The sequence below is a fragment of the Lygodium microphyllum genome, chromosome 24 (assembly GCF_053477565.2).
Source record: "Lygodium microphyllum isolate KBCC chromosome 24, Lygodium_microphyllum_v1.1.10, whole genome shotgun sequence".
Taxonomy (NCBI): domain Eukaryota; kingdom Viridiplantae; phylum Streptophyta; class Polypodiopsida; order Schizaeales; family Lygodiaceae; genus Lygodium; species Lygodium microphyllum.
The window spans coordinates 136,462,744-136,476,901 of record NC_141158.1 but is presented as its reverse complement, the minus strand read 5'-3'; the positions used below and the strand labels follow the sequence as shown (position 1 = coordinate 136,476,901).

At 39.1% G+C, this 14,158-nt stretch overlaps 1 protein-coding gene across 1 annotated transcript; it reads left to right on the top strand.

The window, feature by feature from the left end:
• The first annotated feature begins 1,042 nt into the window (after nucleotides 1-1,042).
• LOC148015709 (cytochrome c oxidase subunit 6a, mitochondrial-like) lies at nucleotides 1,043-11,096 on the top strand. The gene is made up of 4 exons (XM_087665301.1): nucleotides 1,043-1,281; nucleotides 10,533-10,642; nucleotides 10,742-10,784; nucleotides 10,867-11,096. Exons 1-4 carry the CDS (start codon nucleotides 1,158-1,160, stop codon nucleotides 10,899-10,901), a joined length of 312 nt encoding a protein of 103 aa, XP_087521427.1. The 5' UTR covers nucleotides 1,043-1,157; the 3' UTR covers nucleotides 10,902-11,096.
• Nucleotides 11,097-14,158: the final 3,062 nt, after the last annotated feature.

The following is a 14,158-nucleotide window of genomic DNA, read 5'->3' as shown; positions in this document are numbered from 1 at the left end:
GACTTTGATTGGCCTCACATTTCAACTCACCATCTATTGCTCCCAAAATTGATGTGAAGGAAGAAGAAGAAACAAAAAAAAAGAGGAGTATAGACAAAATACTACTAAGCACTCACTCATCTACATAGTTGTCAGGCCTTCAAATCAAGAAAAACCATAGAATCATATTATTTGACAAAGAAGTATGAACATAATGGTTGTAATAAAGTTACTTGCAATACATTACCACAGGGAAAATAATGCCTCTTGGATGGAAGCCATACTAAAGTCATTGATACTAATAAATTGCTAGCAACACATTTAAATTAATGCCATGCACTCAATGAGAGCTCAAGGAGAGAGGACACATGAGTTAAGCATGTAAGTATTAGTTGCTTTATCACTTGTAGAATGATAATAGATGGCCCTTTTTTAGTACTCTACAACCATACCTATGTTACCCATTCTTTTGGCTCATCATGGCCTAAATAGAATAGTAAAGTTTTAGATCTATTGACAATAGATAGCTAGAAAACAAAGAATGAGTTGCAAACTTCTAATAATGCATCAAGGTTGCCCTGGTTTGATTTGATAATGTTGGCATGGTCATTAGTGAAGACTTAACTGTTTAAGGAGACCTTCTGTATTTTTCAATCAATTTGCCTCAAAAGTGGATCAAATACTCTAGCAACGAGCAATGGTGCTAGAGGGGAGCCTTGTTGAATGGGTTGCTGGGGCGAGATGTTGAACTAGTGATGCAAAGAGGAGCAGATGCATTGTGAAATAATGCCTTTACCATGTTTGTGAAGCCATTGCCAAATCCTAAGACCTCAAGTGCAAGGACAATGAGCTCCTAGCTTACTTCGTTGTCGTAAGCTTTATCAAGGTCCATATTGACCAAAATATAAATTTGCCGTGAGGGCCCCAATCCATTGCTAAGGTACGATTAAGAACGGCATATGTATATTCCAAAATAAAAATTTGCCTTGAGGCCCCCAATCCATTGCTAAGGTAAGATTAAGAACGGCATCATATATTTTCCTTAATAACAATTTGCATAAAATGCATACACACTTGATGAACCGAGAGGGGTTGTTATGAAAGCCTGAGTTTACTCGCGGAACGAAGCGCTCAACATCTTGTCAGAGAAATCTGAGAGAGCGACAGAGAAAGAGAGCATGTCACAGGTGTTGCGGCAGCGACTGAGCGGCATCCTTGCGAGGAGGAGCTCCGCGCATGGAGGATCTTCGTCTTCGACCATCCGCCATTTCTCGTCTTCAGCGTCCACTCACGAAAATCTCCGTAAGCAGTCTCTCCGATTTTCTCTCTCTTTCGTATTCTAAAGTGCAATACACTGTCTTGGCCACGCCACATCCTAAGCACAGGTTTCCTGGTTTTTCCTTTGATTTCTGAATTGAATAGGTGTTTTGAACTTATATGATGCTGAAAAGAAAGACAATTTGAATGGCGATGACATCTCGTTGACGATACATGTGACGTTGCTTATGCCTGCGGCAACATGACAAAAGTGCAAAATATCCATTACGATTTGGGATTGTTTGGTTTTCTTAGGGCTATCTTTGTTTATACCTTATACGTCAGTGTTTTCTTGGCCTGCATAGGTAGGCTGGTTTATGTTCTGTGGCGTGCATTGCTAATTTGTGCCTGGTGAAGTGATGGACACGGACAATCCTATTATAGGTGATTGTCAAGTGCGGATCTATGCACAGAAATCCTTATTGAATTTGTGTAGAGACCTTGCAGTGCCCAGGCATTTTAGGGGACAGCTTTTATGGCATATGTAAGATGAGGGAATTTAAAGGCCTAGCATTAAGGAAAGTGGTGGAGTAACTTGATTACATTTCTAGTGATGTGTGGATTTGCATCTGCACAAACAAGGGAGTGCACAGAATGTTTCAACTTGTTGAACCAGAGATCCTTCTTTTTAGGCCAGTGTAGGTACCTGATGCAAATTTCACTTCACATAGCTTACTGTTGTGTTGAATGGGACTCGTATTTAATCACAGAATTGAAACTGTTCATTAAGAGCGTCTTCCGATGGCAAGTCCTAGAACATGCACCAAAATGAAGCAGTTAGTATCAAAAAGATGCCCAAACTGATCCTTTCTTCTTCCCAGTCTAGACAGATTCATGTCCTGAAAAAGAGAATGCAAGCTATGCACCTTGAAACAAAACCTGCTGCCTTTTTTGCAAATTTTTGCAAATGCACAAGCTTGGCAGACAAAAGAGCGATATGCTCTGAAATGTACCATGAGAATGTGAAATTTGCTTCAGTAAGCTGTTTTTCTCTGGCCCAAATGCTCCAAGCGAAACCCCTATTAAGTCTATTTAGCAGAGACTTTGTATTTTATGTTAGCAAAGAATATTTCTGAGGTTTATTAATAGAAGTTTCTTCCCTTGGGGGAAATATGCAGGTGACTTGAGATAGATCTAGAGTTTATACGGTTGATGCATCTAGCAATTTGTGGTAGCAGTAGAATGTATCTAGCAAGCAGCTTTGACTTGTATGCACTTGTGGTATTCTACATTTTGGAGTTGAGGATATTTAGCAAACAGGTTTAAAATCTCCTCTCCTGCATATGGTTACTATTTAGCAAGACTAATGTAAAACTTATCACCTGTAGTCATATCACAACTCTATAGAAACAGAATTTGTATCCTTTTTCATTAATTTGTCTATATAATGATTTATTAAATTTGTTTCCTTTGCACTAATTAGATATAAAGAAAAGTGCATTGGAGCTGGCCACTGATGAGTGGTCACAGGTTATGGTGGACCCACGCGGTGGGTTAGAGAAAAGATAGTTCACACTTCTCCCTATATGGCCCGATTGGGCGCCTGTGACCAGAACTCACACATATCAGGGTTAGACTCGCACACAGAAAGGATTGATGCCTTGAAGTGTGGGCTAGATCTGCCAGAACAAACAGTTACAATCAACAAGATGGCATGATCATGAAATGCTTGTACAATGTGCATGTGTGGACTGAAAGCTTGAAATGCACATTTCTTTGCATAGGAAAGTAACATGAAGATTTTGATACCGTTTTGTCGATGTACATGGAAAAAGCTTTCATATGACACCCATATTGGGAGATTCCTAAATTTTAGGAGGTCCCTAAATTTTAAGAGCCTCGAATTAGCCTAAAAATGCTAGTCCTAAAAAATAGGGATGTCATTCTAAAAATAGTAAATTCTGTACTCTGACTGTGCTTACTAAATTTGGTTGTTTCTATTCTTGACAGTATTCAGCCCAAAAAGGAAGGCCATAGAGAAGAGACAAGTGTCAAAAAACTTGTCACACAAGTTTCCAAGAGTCCCACCACTTGTCACATCTCATGACATGTGGCTAGACACTTGTCTTGTGCTACTTCACTTTCCCCTTTTGTACTAGCTCTTTCCTCTCCTATAAATAAGAGCTCGTTTTTCTTCATTCAACATCATTTTTCTTTGCTGTAAACTCATGTACAACACCCACAGATAGCCAGAAACTGGCCCCATCCATCCCCATCATCATCCCCTACTTCTCCATTATCAAATTCCTCCATATTCCCTTTTCTATCACGGCTGTTTTACAGGACAGCAAGCCTGTAAATTCATTACAGCACCTCCTTCTCGAGCTCTTTTTTCCATTTTAGCAAAAAGAAGCAAGCTCTATCCATGTACTGTTGATCAACGATGGAGAAAGGCTGATTTCCCCTCTTTCTTCTCTCATACTGTAAAGAAATCAGTTCTTATCATTGCATAATAGATCATGCATGTGTGTTTATACATCTTTGCATGATCTTGTGAGAGTGAAAATTACTTCTCCTCACTCTTAGGTTGATTGTAATTGAGCTCTTCCCTAAGGGACTTGGGTTGAGCAGAAATACATTCCTTCGGGGGGGAGGGGGGGGTTTGCCCATCTTCAACCCTCAATTTTGTCTCCATTACTTTTACATTTTCATGGCTGTAATTTTGTGATTAATTTTCATTTTCAGCTTTAAGTGTTCATTCTCTTTTATATTAAATCTCGAAAACAAGCGAATATCATAATTGTTAAGCATACTACGTTGTTCGGGGCGTTTACAATGGTACCAGAGCTTTGGCTCGGTCCTTATCACAACACTGGTAGTGCTTACAATTATAAGTTTGTTTGTTTTCAGCCCTTGCATTGAGTGCTTGAGCATATTTTTCTTAGAGTCTCAATGGATCAGTCGAGTGCTATTCTTCAAGCCATTCAAAGTCTTAGAGAGGAGAATCAGCAAATTCGTGAGCAACTTCTCAAACTAAAAAAAGTTGAGAATCCCAAAGAATTCAAGAAAAGAAGCCCATGTGCTTCAAGGAGACAAAGCCATACCAATGAAAGGAGCCGATCAAGAAGTCCAACTACTTTTAAGAGGCAGTCCCATTCTACTTCAAGACAAAGAAAGAGATCGCGTCGAAGCTTATCCTCTTTTTCAAAGTCATCTGGCGCCTACTTTGATGGACCCTCTTTTAGTGACGAAGAGTCACACCCTTCTTGTAGAAGACCTCATCATCGTCAAAGGCGTCGACATTCTTTACCCTCGTCTCCATCTTCATCCCCATCAAGCACTTTATTATCTTCAACCTCAAGATTCGGGCATGGATGAAGGCATAAGAAGAAGAAGAAGACTAAGTCACTATCTCAACTTGAAAAGAAGATCAAGTTCAGTATGTACGATGGTTCCCGAAATCTTGATCTTCTTCTGAAGTTTATTCGTCAATTTCAAATTTTGTATGGTCATGACAAGTATAAAGAAAAAGAAAAGATTAAGTTTGCAACTTTACATTTGACCGACTCAGCCCATACTTAGTGGACGGGGTTGGAATATGATCATGCTGCCCCAAAATCATGGCGGTCCTTTGTTTGCATGATACAAAGCCAATTTCTTCCTGTTCATTTCAAAAGAGATGTAAAAATGGAATGGAATCGGCTTTGGCAAAGGAAAAATGAGTCACTTGGTGACTATACAAAGAGATTTTGGGAGCTACTTTTGAAGGTCCAACATTTCAAGAAGATCAGCAGTTCGGAAAAGCTTAGGAAGTTTCAAGGAGGTTTGCATTTTAAACTTCGTACTGCTCTTAATCATTATCATTGTTTTAGTCTTAGGGAACTCATTGACCATGTTGAGACATGGAAAATTGAGCACAATGGCAACAAATCATTCCAAAAGAATGATAAGAAGAGAGTAGCTGATGATGAGGAGTATTCAACCCTAAATGAATGACAAAAACAGCGGCAAAAGCAGCCATCAAATCAAAAGAAGATCAAGCCCTATGTACCTCCTAATGCTCCTCAATTTCGCTCCAATCTATATCCACAAGCAAAGCAACTTTCCGAAGAAGAGAAGCAGCGTTTCATGAAAGAAGGGAAGTGCTTTAAATGTGGACAAACAGGCCACATAGCGAAGCAATGTCCAAACAAAGGACAAAGCAAGGTTTTTGACAACAAGCCTAAGTCGCCAGTGAAAATCAATGCTATCAGTGATGTAGTTGCAAATACAACTCACACTCCAGAGATGCGCAAATTATTAAAAGCTTGGGGACAGTTGCAAGGTAAGCAAGCACTATTCTTGATAGATCTTGGGGCGAATGAAAATGTCATTTCCTTGCAATTAGCTAAAGAGCTTGGATTAAAGAATGAAGAGATGGACACTCCGGCAAAAGTTCGCCAAGCTTTAAATGTAGATGAAGGTGACACAGTGAAGACTGTGACACCCTACATTGGCAAGCTTAAGTTTCAAATTCAAGGCTGCAGTGACGAAAATACCTTCTGTATCGGAGACTTTGATGGTTGCGATGTGATTATTGGCATGCCTGGGAATCATAGAGTAGCTTCAATCATCTTCTCTCAGAAAAAGAAGGTAGAACTCACCAATAAAGGCAATAAGTTCTCTAGAGCAATTAAGGATTGTGTTCAATGTTGTTTGCTTTATGTCACTGATGAAAAAGATAATATGAATGCTGAAAACCAAGAGCGACTTCAGCTCTTGAAAAAGTATAAAGATTGTTTTTCGGAAGATCTTCATTATCAGCTTCCCCCAGAAAGACCAGAAGACCATTATATTGATATTATTCCGGGCAGTTCTCCTCCTAATATAGCACCATACCGTGTGAGCCATCCTCAACAAGAAAAAATCAGAAAGCAAGTCGAATACCTACTCAACCGTGGGCTAATTAGGCCAAGTAGCTCACCATTTTGTTCACCGGTTCTTCTTGTTCAAAAGAAAGATGGCACATTCAGGATGTGCATTGATTATCGAGCCCTCAACAAAATCACTGTGAAGAATCGGTTTCCTATTCCTAGAATCGACGACATTTTGGATCGTCTAGGAGGCTCAAAGGTTTTCAGCCGCATTGATCTAAAGAGTGGTTATCATCAAATTAGGGTAATACCACAAGATGAACACAAAACTGCTTTCTGCACTTCATACGGTCTTTATGAATTCTTGGTGGTTCCTTTCGGATTAACCAATGCACTAGTCACCTTTAATCGAATGATGGAGCGCATCTTTAGAGAGCATCGACAATATGTTGGTATTTTCTTTGATGATATTCTTGTCTTTAGCAAGAATGAAGAGGAGCATCATCAACACTTGGAAATTGTTCTACAATTATTTCAACAAAATCAACTCTTGGTAAATGGTAAAAAGAGTGAATTTTTCATGCATAAAATAAATTACCTTGGGCATGTCATCTCTTCTGAAGGGATTTAGATGGATCTTGAAAAGATCAGGATAATCCAAGAATGGCCTCATCTTCATGATGTACATGAGGTGCGATCGTTTCTTGGCTTATGCTTTTATTACCGCCGCTTCATCAAGCATTTTGCACATATGGCTTCTCCACTTCATGACCTTACAAAGAATAATACCTCTTTTCAATGGAAGGAAAAAGAGAAGGTAGCCTTCGCAAGGCTGAAAACAACTCTTACTTCTGGACCTGTTCTTATCATTCCAGATTTGGTAAAACCATTTGTGGTGGAAGCAGATGCTTACGGTGATTGTATTGGTGCAGTGCTAAATCAAGAAGGCCATGCCATAGCCTTTGAAAACCGCCGTCTAAATGATGTGGAGAAAATGTATGACATTTATGAAAAGGAGCTCTTAGCAGTGGTTCATGCTTTGAAGATATGGAAACATTATCTTTTAGGCAATGAATTTCTTATTAAAACTGATCATCAGAGCTTGAAGTATTTCAAGACTCAAAAGCATTTGCAGGAGAAACATGCAAGATGGGAAAATTTCTTGTCTATGTTTCATTTTCAAATTATGTATACTCCAGGGAAACAAAATGTAGTTGCTGATGCACTTTCTAGAGTGCCTCGCATTGCAACTATTACAGTGGCTTATCATGAAGATTTTCAAACGATGAAGAATACTTATGATGAAGATATTGATTTTGCAGCAATTTGGTCAAATTTACAGCAAGGAGGTTCTCATCTAGATTATTCCATCAAAGACGGTTACCTTCTCATGAACAATCGCCTTTGTGTCACTCTTCCTGTTCGACAAAAGGTGCTTAAAGAAAGTCATGAACCCCCTTATGCAGGGCATAGAGGGAGGGCAGTCACTCTAAGTGCAATTGAGCGCTACTTTTATTGGCCAATATTACGAAGAGATACACATAACTTCATTGAGGCTTGTCTAGTATGCCAAAAATCCAAGTATGATAGGCAGAAGACTCCAGGATTGTTGCAACCTCTTCCAGTGCCCAAAGATCCATGGGAATCTATCACAATGGATTTCATCTCAGGTATTCCAAGAACACCTCAAGGTCATGATATGATTTGGGTCATAATTGATCGATTCAGCAAGCAATCACATTTTATTCCATGTCATAAAACATTGAAATCCACACAAGCCGCAAGACTTTTCATTCAACATATCATTTCAGATAGAGACTCCAAATTCACAAGTAACTTTTGGTGTGCTTTATTTGAGAATTTGGTAACCACTTTAAAGTTCTCCTCAGCTTTTCATCCTCAAAATGACGGCCAAACAGAGGTGATGAATCTCACTCTTTTGGATATGTTGAAAGCTTATGTTAGTGAACATAAGTCACAATGGGAGAAATATCTTTAATTATTGAAGTTTGCTTACAACAATACAGTGCACTCATCCACAGGGAAAGCTCCAAATGAAATAGTACAGGGTAAAGTGATTCCTCCTCCAATTATTCGCACTTAAGATAAGATTTTTGTTGCTGATGAGTTTGCTTCAGATTTAAAAACAACAACGGATCAAGTTCGAGCCACTATCAAAGTTGCCCAAGAGCGACAAAAGAAGCAAGCAGATAAACGAAGAAGACCTTTGACTTTTGAAAAATGTCAACATGTCTTGCTAAAGTTTGATAAAAGCAGGCTCAAACAAGGTTCCGGTCAAAATTCATCTTTTCCAAACCTCTCGAGTAGATACTTTGGACCCTTCAAAGTGATTGAGAAAATAAATGAAGTTTCTTATCGACTTGAGCTTCCTGCTCATTGGAAAATACACAATGCTTTTCATGTAAGTTTGCTAAAATCTTACATAGGACCAGAACCAAAGGAACCCATTACTGAAGATCCCCCAGTAGTTGAAGAAATAGAGCAACTCTTGGAACCTGAACAGATTTTGTTTCACAAGGATCGAACCACGAGAAGTGGCCTTGTGACACGAAAATTCTTACTAAAATTCAAGAATCTACCCACAACAGATGGACAGTGGATAGATGAAAAATTCATGAAGGATTACCCAGACATTCTTCAGCCATATCAAGAAGCTTTTCAGCTGAGGACAGCTGAATAAAAGCTAGAGGGCTGTCACAACTCTATAGAAACAGAATTTGTATCCTTTTTCATTAATTTGTCTATATAATGATTTATTAAATTTGTTTCCTTTGCACTAATTAGATATAAAGAAAAGTCCATTGGAGCTGGCCACTGATGAGTGGTCACAAGTTATGGTGGACCCACGCGGTGGGTTAGAGAAAAGATAGTTCATACTTCCCCCTATATGGCCCAATTGGGCGCCTGTGACCAGAACTCACACATATCATGGTTAGACTCGCACACAGAAAGGATTGATGCCTTGAAGTGTGGGCTAGATCCGCCAGAACAGACAGTTACAATCAACAAGATGGCATGATCATGAAATGCTTGTACAATGTGCCTGTGTGGGCTGAAAGCTTGAAATGCCCATTTCTTTGCATAGGAAAGTCACATGAAGATTTTGATACCGTTTTTGCGATGTACACGGAAAAAGCTTTCATATGACACCCATATTGGGGGATTCCTAAATTTTAGGAGATCCCTAAATTTTAGGAGCTTCGAATTAGCCTAAAAATGCTAGTCCTAAAAAATAGGGATGCCATTCTAAAAATAGTAAATTCTGTACTCTGATTGTGCTTATTAAATTTGGTTGTTTCTATTCTTGACAGTATTTAGCCCAAAAAGGAAGGCCATAGAGAAGAGACAAGTGTCAAGACACTTGTCACACAAGTTTCCAAGAGTCCCACCGCTTGTCACATCTCATGACATGTGGCTAGACACTTGTCTTGTGCTACTCCACTTTTCTCTTTTGTACTAGCTCTTCCCTCTCCTATAAATAAGAGCTCGTTTTTCTTCATTCAGCATCATTTTTCTTTACTGTAAAATCATGTACAACACCCACAGATAGTCAGAAACTGGCCCCATCCATCCCCATCATCATCCCCCACTTCTCCATTATCAAATTCCTCTATATTCCCTTTTCTATCACGGCTGTTTTACAGGACAGCAAGCCTGTAAATTCATTACAGTACCTCCTTCTCGAGCTCTTTCTTCCATTTTAGCAACACGAAGCAAGCCCTATTCATGTACTACTGATCAACGATGGAGAAAGGCTGATTTCCCCTCTTTCTTCTCTCATATTGTAAAGAAATCAGTTCTTATCATTGCATAATAGATAATGCATGTGTTTGTACATCTTTGCATGATCTTGTGAGAGTGAGAATTACTTCTCCTCACTCTTAGGTTGATTGTAACTGAGCTCTTCCCTAAGGGACTTGGGTTGAGCAGAAATACATTCCTTCGGGGGGGGGGGGGGGGGTTTGCCCATCTTCAACCCTCAATCTTGTTTCCATTACTTTTACATTTTCATGGCTGTAATTTTGTGATTAATTTTCATTTTCAGCTTTAAGTGTTCATTCTCTTCTATATTAAATCTCGAAAACAAGCGAATATCATAATTGTTAAGCATACTACGTTGTTCGGGGCGTTTACAAGTCACAGGCATTGTACAACCCAATTACATTCGGCACATAACTTGAGGTGCATCTTGTGCCACAGTGGGGTTCATCTACTAGTAGCTTTGAGCTTATATAATACAATGTTGCAGTTGAATGTACCTAGCAACTAGCTTTGATGGTTCTTTATTTCCCATAAAAGATGTCACTGATCAGAATGAAAGATGTCACTGATCAGAATGTGCTGAGTATGGCCAACCTTATTAAAGTTGGCCACTGTCATCCTTATTCCAACTGAAAAGTTTAACTGTTGATGGATTTGCAGAAGAGACCATCAAATGGAAAAGGATCACGATAGCAGGATATGTTGTCTGCACTGCTCTAGGAATCTACAATTTTGTTGCAGAGGAGCATCATGAGTCTGAGGAAAGACCGGTTAGTCGTTTGCCCATTCAGAGTTCTATTTCCCTTTCAGATTATGTAACTGTAACAAACTCTGCTGGGTTGGGCTTGACCAATACATCTTATGTACAGGCATATTCATATTTACACATTCGAAACAAGGAGTTTCCATGGGGTGAGGAATTGTTCTTCCGCTTTCTCTTGGTTGTGGTAGCTGAAAGGTAGCAGTGATGGAATATGCTTTGTTTTCTTTGCAGGTCCTGATGGGCTTTTTGAACGGAAACATCATTAAGCTCTAGAGCCGTAGCTGTGAGAACTTGACATCATTAGTATCAAATAAATACCTTAACATGCAAGAAAAATACATTTTCATTCTCTTTTGCTACATTGTTCTGATTGGTACATGACTTGCAAGTTCTGATGACGGTTCTAATGTTCAGATAGTTTATGTCTGGGCTTTCATCTTTTACCCAGTTTATTTGTGTCCTATTTTTGTCTCCTCTAAATTGTAGAGGGAAGATGTTTTCTGTGCTAGTATGTGTGGCTTCTTAACAGCTTTGCCAATGGCCAAGTCAATGGAAGGAAAGCTGTGTGGCTTCTTACTGCCTTTGCCAATGAAGTAAATAACAAAAAAACTTTGTGCTGCAAAAGTATATGTATGGTGATGTCTACATTCTACCAGATGCAGTCTGTTACCTTTGTGCAGAAAGTTAACTTGACAGCCCACTTTCTGATTAATGCTTGTAAATTACCAAGTTGTTTTGTATTATTGTTTTTCTAAAGTCCAGCGAGCTGTTTTTTCTACCAATACTATTCTCTCAAACATTGGCAAGAGCTACAATGGATCAAGGCAGGACCCACAATTCTTAGTTTGAGTCCACTATCCAGAAGGGCAATGGAGTGGTGGAAAGGAAAAGAGCCATTAATTCTGGTACAACATTGTGGAACACATGGATGTCCTACCTATTGAAATGGAGGATCTGAACCTGCATCCTCATGGCATTTGAAAATAATGTTTTTGGCACATTATGAGTAAAAGTGGAGCCGATGTGATGGCCCAAGATTTGTTATTTGAAAATTATGTTTTTGGCACATTATGAGTAAAAGTGGAGCCAATGTGATGGCCCATGATTTGCTACAAGTGCATGACTAGCCAACTTTCACAAGCTTGCTTGTGTAGTGTGTATTTGTAACCTTGATTTTGATTATGCACGAAATGCTATGCTAGTTGGCTCACTAGTGATTCATATGAGGTATTTATATTCAGCCTTATATTGAGAAGGTAATGAATTTTGCTGAGTTGTCTATATGGCATTGTTTTGAAAAGTGTCATGGTGAGGGTTCTAAGCTCGGAGGACCAAGTTTTGAAAAGTGTCATGATGAGGGTTCTAAGCTCGAAGGACCAAGTTTGAGTACTAAAGCAGTTGGCATCTAGCTTGTTACATTGATGTAGGTCATCAGGTCAAATTTTTCAATGTGGTACGATGGCGACTGCTATATATATGATGCATAGTCAAATTTTGTTGTAGAGGCCCACATAATGATCACTTCTAGATTTGGAAGGTTGGTGAGCAAAGCTATCTTTCTATCAATTTGTTTGGAATTAGAGAAGTTTATGTTCTCATATTTGCCGAGTATTCTCTACTCCTTGCTTTGAATTTGTTCATGGAGCCATGCATTTTTTACAAGTACCTCGTTACTCTTGGACGCACTCTTGCAAGCATTTGCACAATTCACCCAACGATGTATTCTTATGTGGCTTAGATGCCATAGACAAGCTCCACCACGTACCAACTTTTGTCGACATAATGATATTATCTATCTTTGCACATTCCTTTCCTTACAAAAAATGTGGCTCTTTTGCCTAGCAACATTGCGAGGCATATTAACCTTCCATGACTAGAACACACTCTCCTTTATGCAATAATTGATTTATTTCCCCTTTGGTTATTTTTGACAATATTTTTCTCAAGGATCCTAGGATATTTAAGACTATTCGTTGAGCTTTTAATGCAAAGATCACTTGTGTTTTCTCGACATCAAAGGTTATCAATCCCCAAGCTTGGCATAGCTTGCAATTCTTTGTATAAACAATTTCCTTCAGCACATATGTTTAGGTAGTCTTTCCACCCTAACATTTAATGAGCAATCTCAATGCTAACATCAAATAATTTTTAAGCTTCCATTCTCCCAGCATATCTTTAGACTACTAATGCTAATTGGGGCCAAGTACTTTGACTTGCCAAGGCAACCCCAAAGAGACGCTCCCAAAAGTTGAGTCCCACTCTTTGCACTTCTTCTAGCTTGAGTGCATTATGATAGGCAGAACCTTAGTGCAAGGGATATGAAAGTGAATTTTCAAGTTGATGTTGAATAACCATGTTGTGGACCGCTAATAAATTCACTTCTTATTGAGTTTGTAGTGAATGTAGATAGTTCTCATGGATTCATTTATATCTATTCCCACATGAATCCCAAATATCTAAATGTATCTCCTTTGTTGATGACTTTGCCAATCCATCCTAGGCTATAGAGTGTTTTTTGAACCACTAGTAAGGTGCAACATGCGAAAGTTTTTTTTTGAAGCTTTCTTCCTTTCCGCTAAACTTAAGAGTTTGGATGGCTTGATGTAGATTAGCCTTACATGCTTTTAGCATTGTAAATAGATTGTTGGCAAAGGCTTGCTTAAACAATTGCTTGCCCTTGTAACTCAATCCTTCAAGTTGCTCTTTCGAGGTTGTTTTGTCTATTAGACATAAAAAAGAATTTGTGGCTATTGCGAACAAAAGAGGACTAGAGGGCAAGCTTTGTGTAACCCCCCTCTTTACCAAAAGAGGTTCTAAGAAGGTGCCATTGGTACCCTATGAAAGCATGTGAGCTCTTTGCCAACATCATGGGATGATTTGCAATCTTCTCCACAAAGCCCATGTTTAGCATTGTGAGCTTAATATAATCCCAATCAATTGAGTCAAATCCCCTCTCAACATATATTTGCATAAGTGCAATATTAGTCTTGTTGCCATTGCCTAACTAGTTGCCACAAGCACATTTAAGACATTATCTAACAAGGATCTCCCACCAATGAAGCCATATTGATGAGGGCCCATACACTTCCTCAATGCTTTGGCGAAGGCCTTATGCATCAATCCGATTAAGGAGATATGGCCTCTAGCAATTGAGCTTGCTTGGGCATCAAGGAGTTGATGTTCCTACCCTAAGAGTTAGGAATCTCACCTTTTATCCAATAGGTATTAACTAGGTGGGTTATGGTTTGCTTGATTTGAGGCCAGATGTGGACCATCATTTCCACTATCACTCCATCAAATCTAGGAGATACGCCAGTACCCAAACCCTTCAGCGCCCACTGTAGAGCTCTTTCGCTGAGAAAGTTTTGATCAGCTGCACATTGTCATCATGTGTAATGACGTGCTAAACTGGCTCCAAGACGCTTTTTGCTGCTGCATAATCATATTTGCCTTCATGTTGATATAAAGAGCAGAAGAAACTCGTACGAACTTAGAGCACTTCTTCCTTATCTGTTATCTAGGA

Coding starts and splice junctions, on each gene's coding strand:
- LOC148015709 (XM_087665301.1), top strand. CDS start 1,158: ATGTCACAGGTGTTGCGGCAGCGACTGAGCGGCATCCTTGCGAGGAGG. Junction 1,282..10,532: donor GTCCACTCACGAAAATCTCC/GTAAGCAGTCTC, acceptor ATGGATTTGCAG/AAGAGACCATCAAATGGAAA. Junction 10,785..10,866: donor AAACAAGGAGTTTCCATGGG/GTGAGGAATTGT, acceptor TTTTCTTTGCAG/GTCCTGATGGGCTTTTTGAA.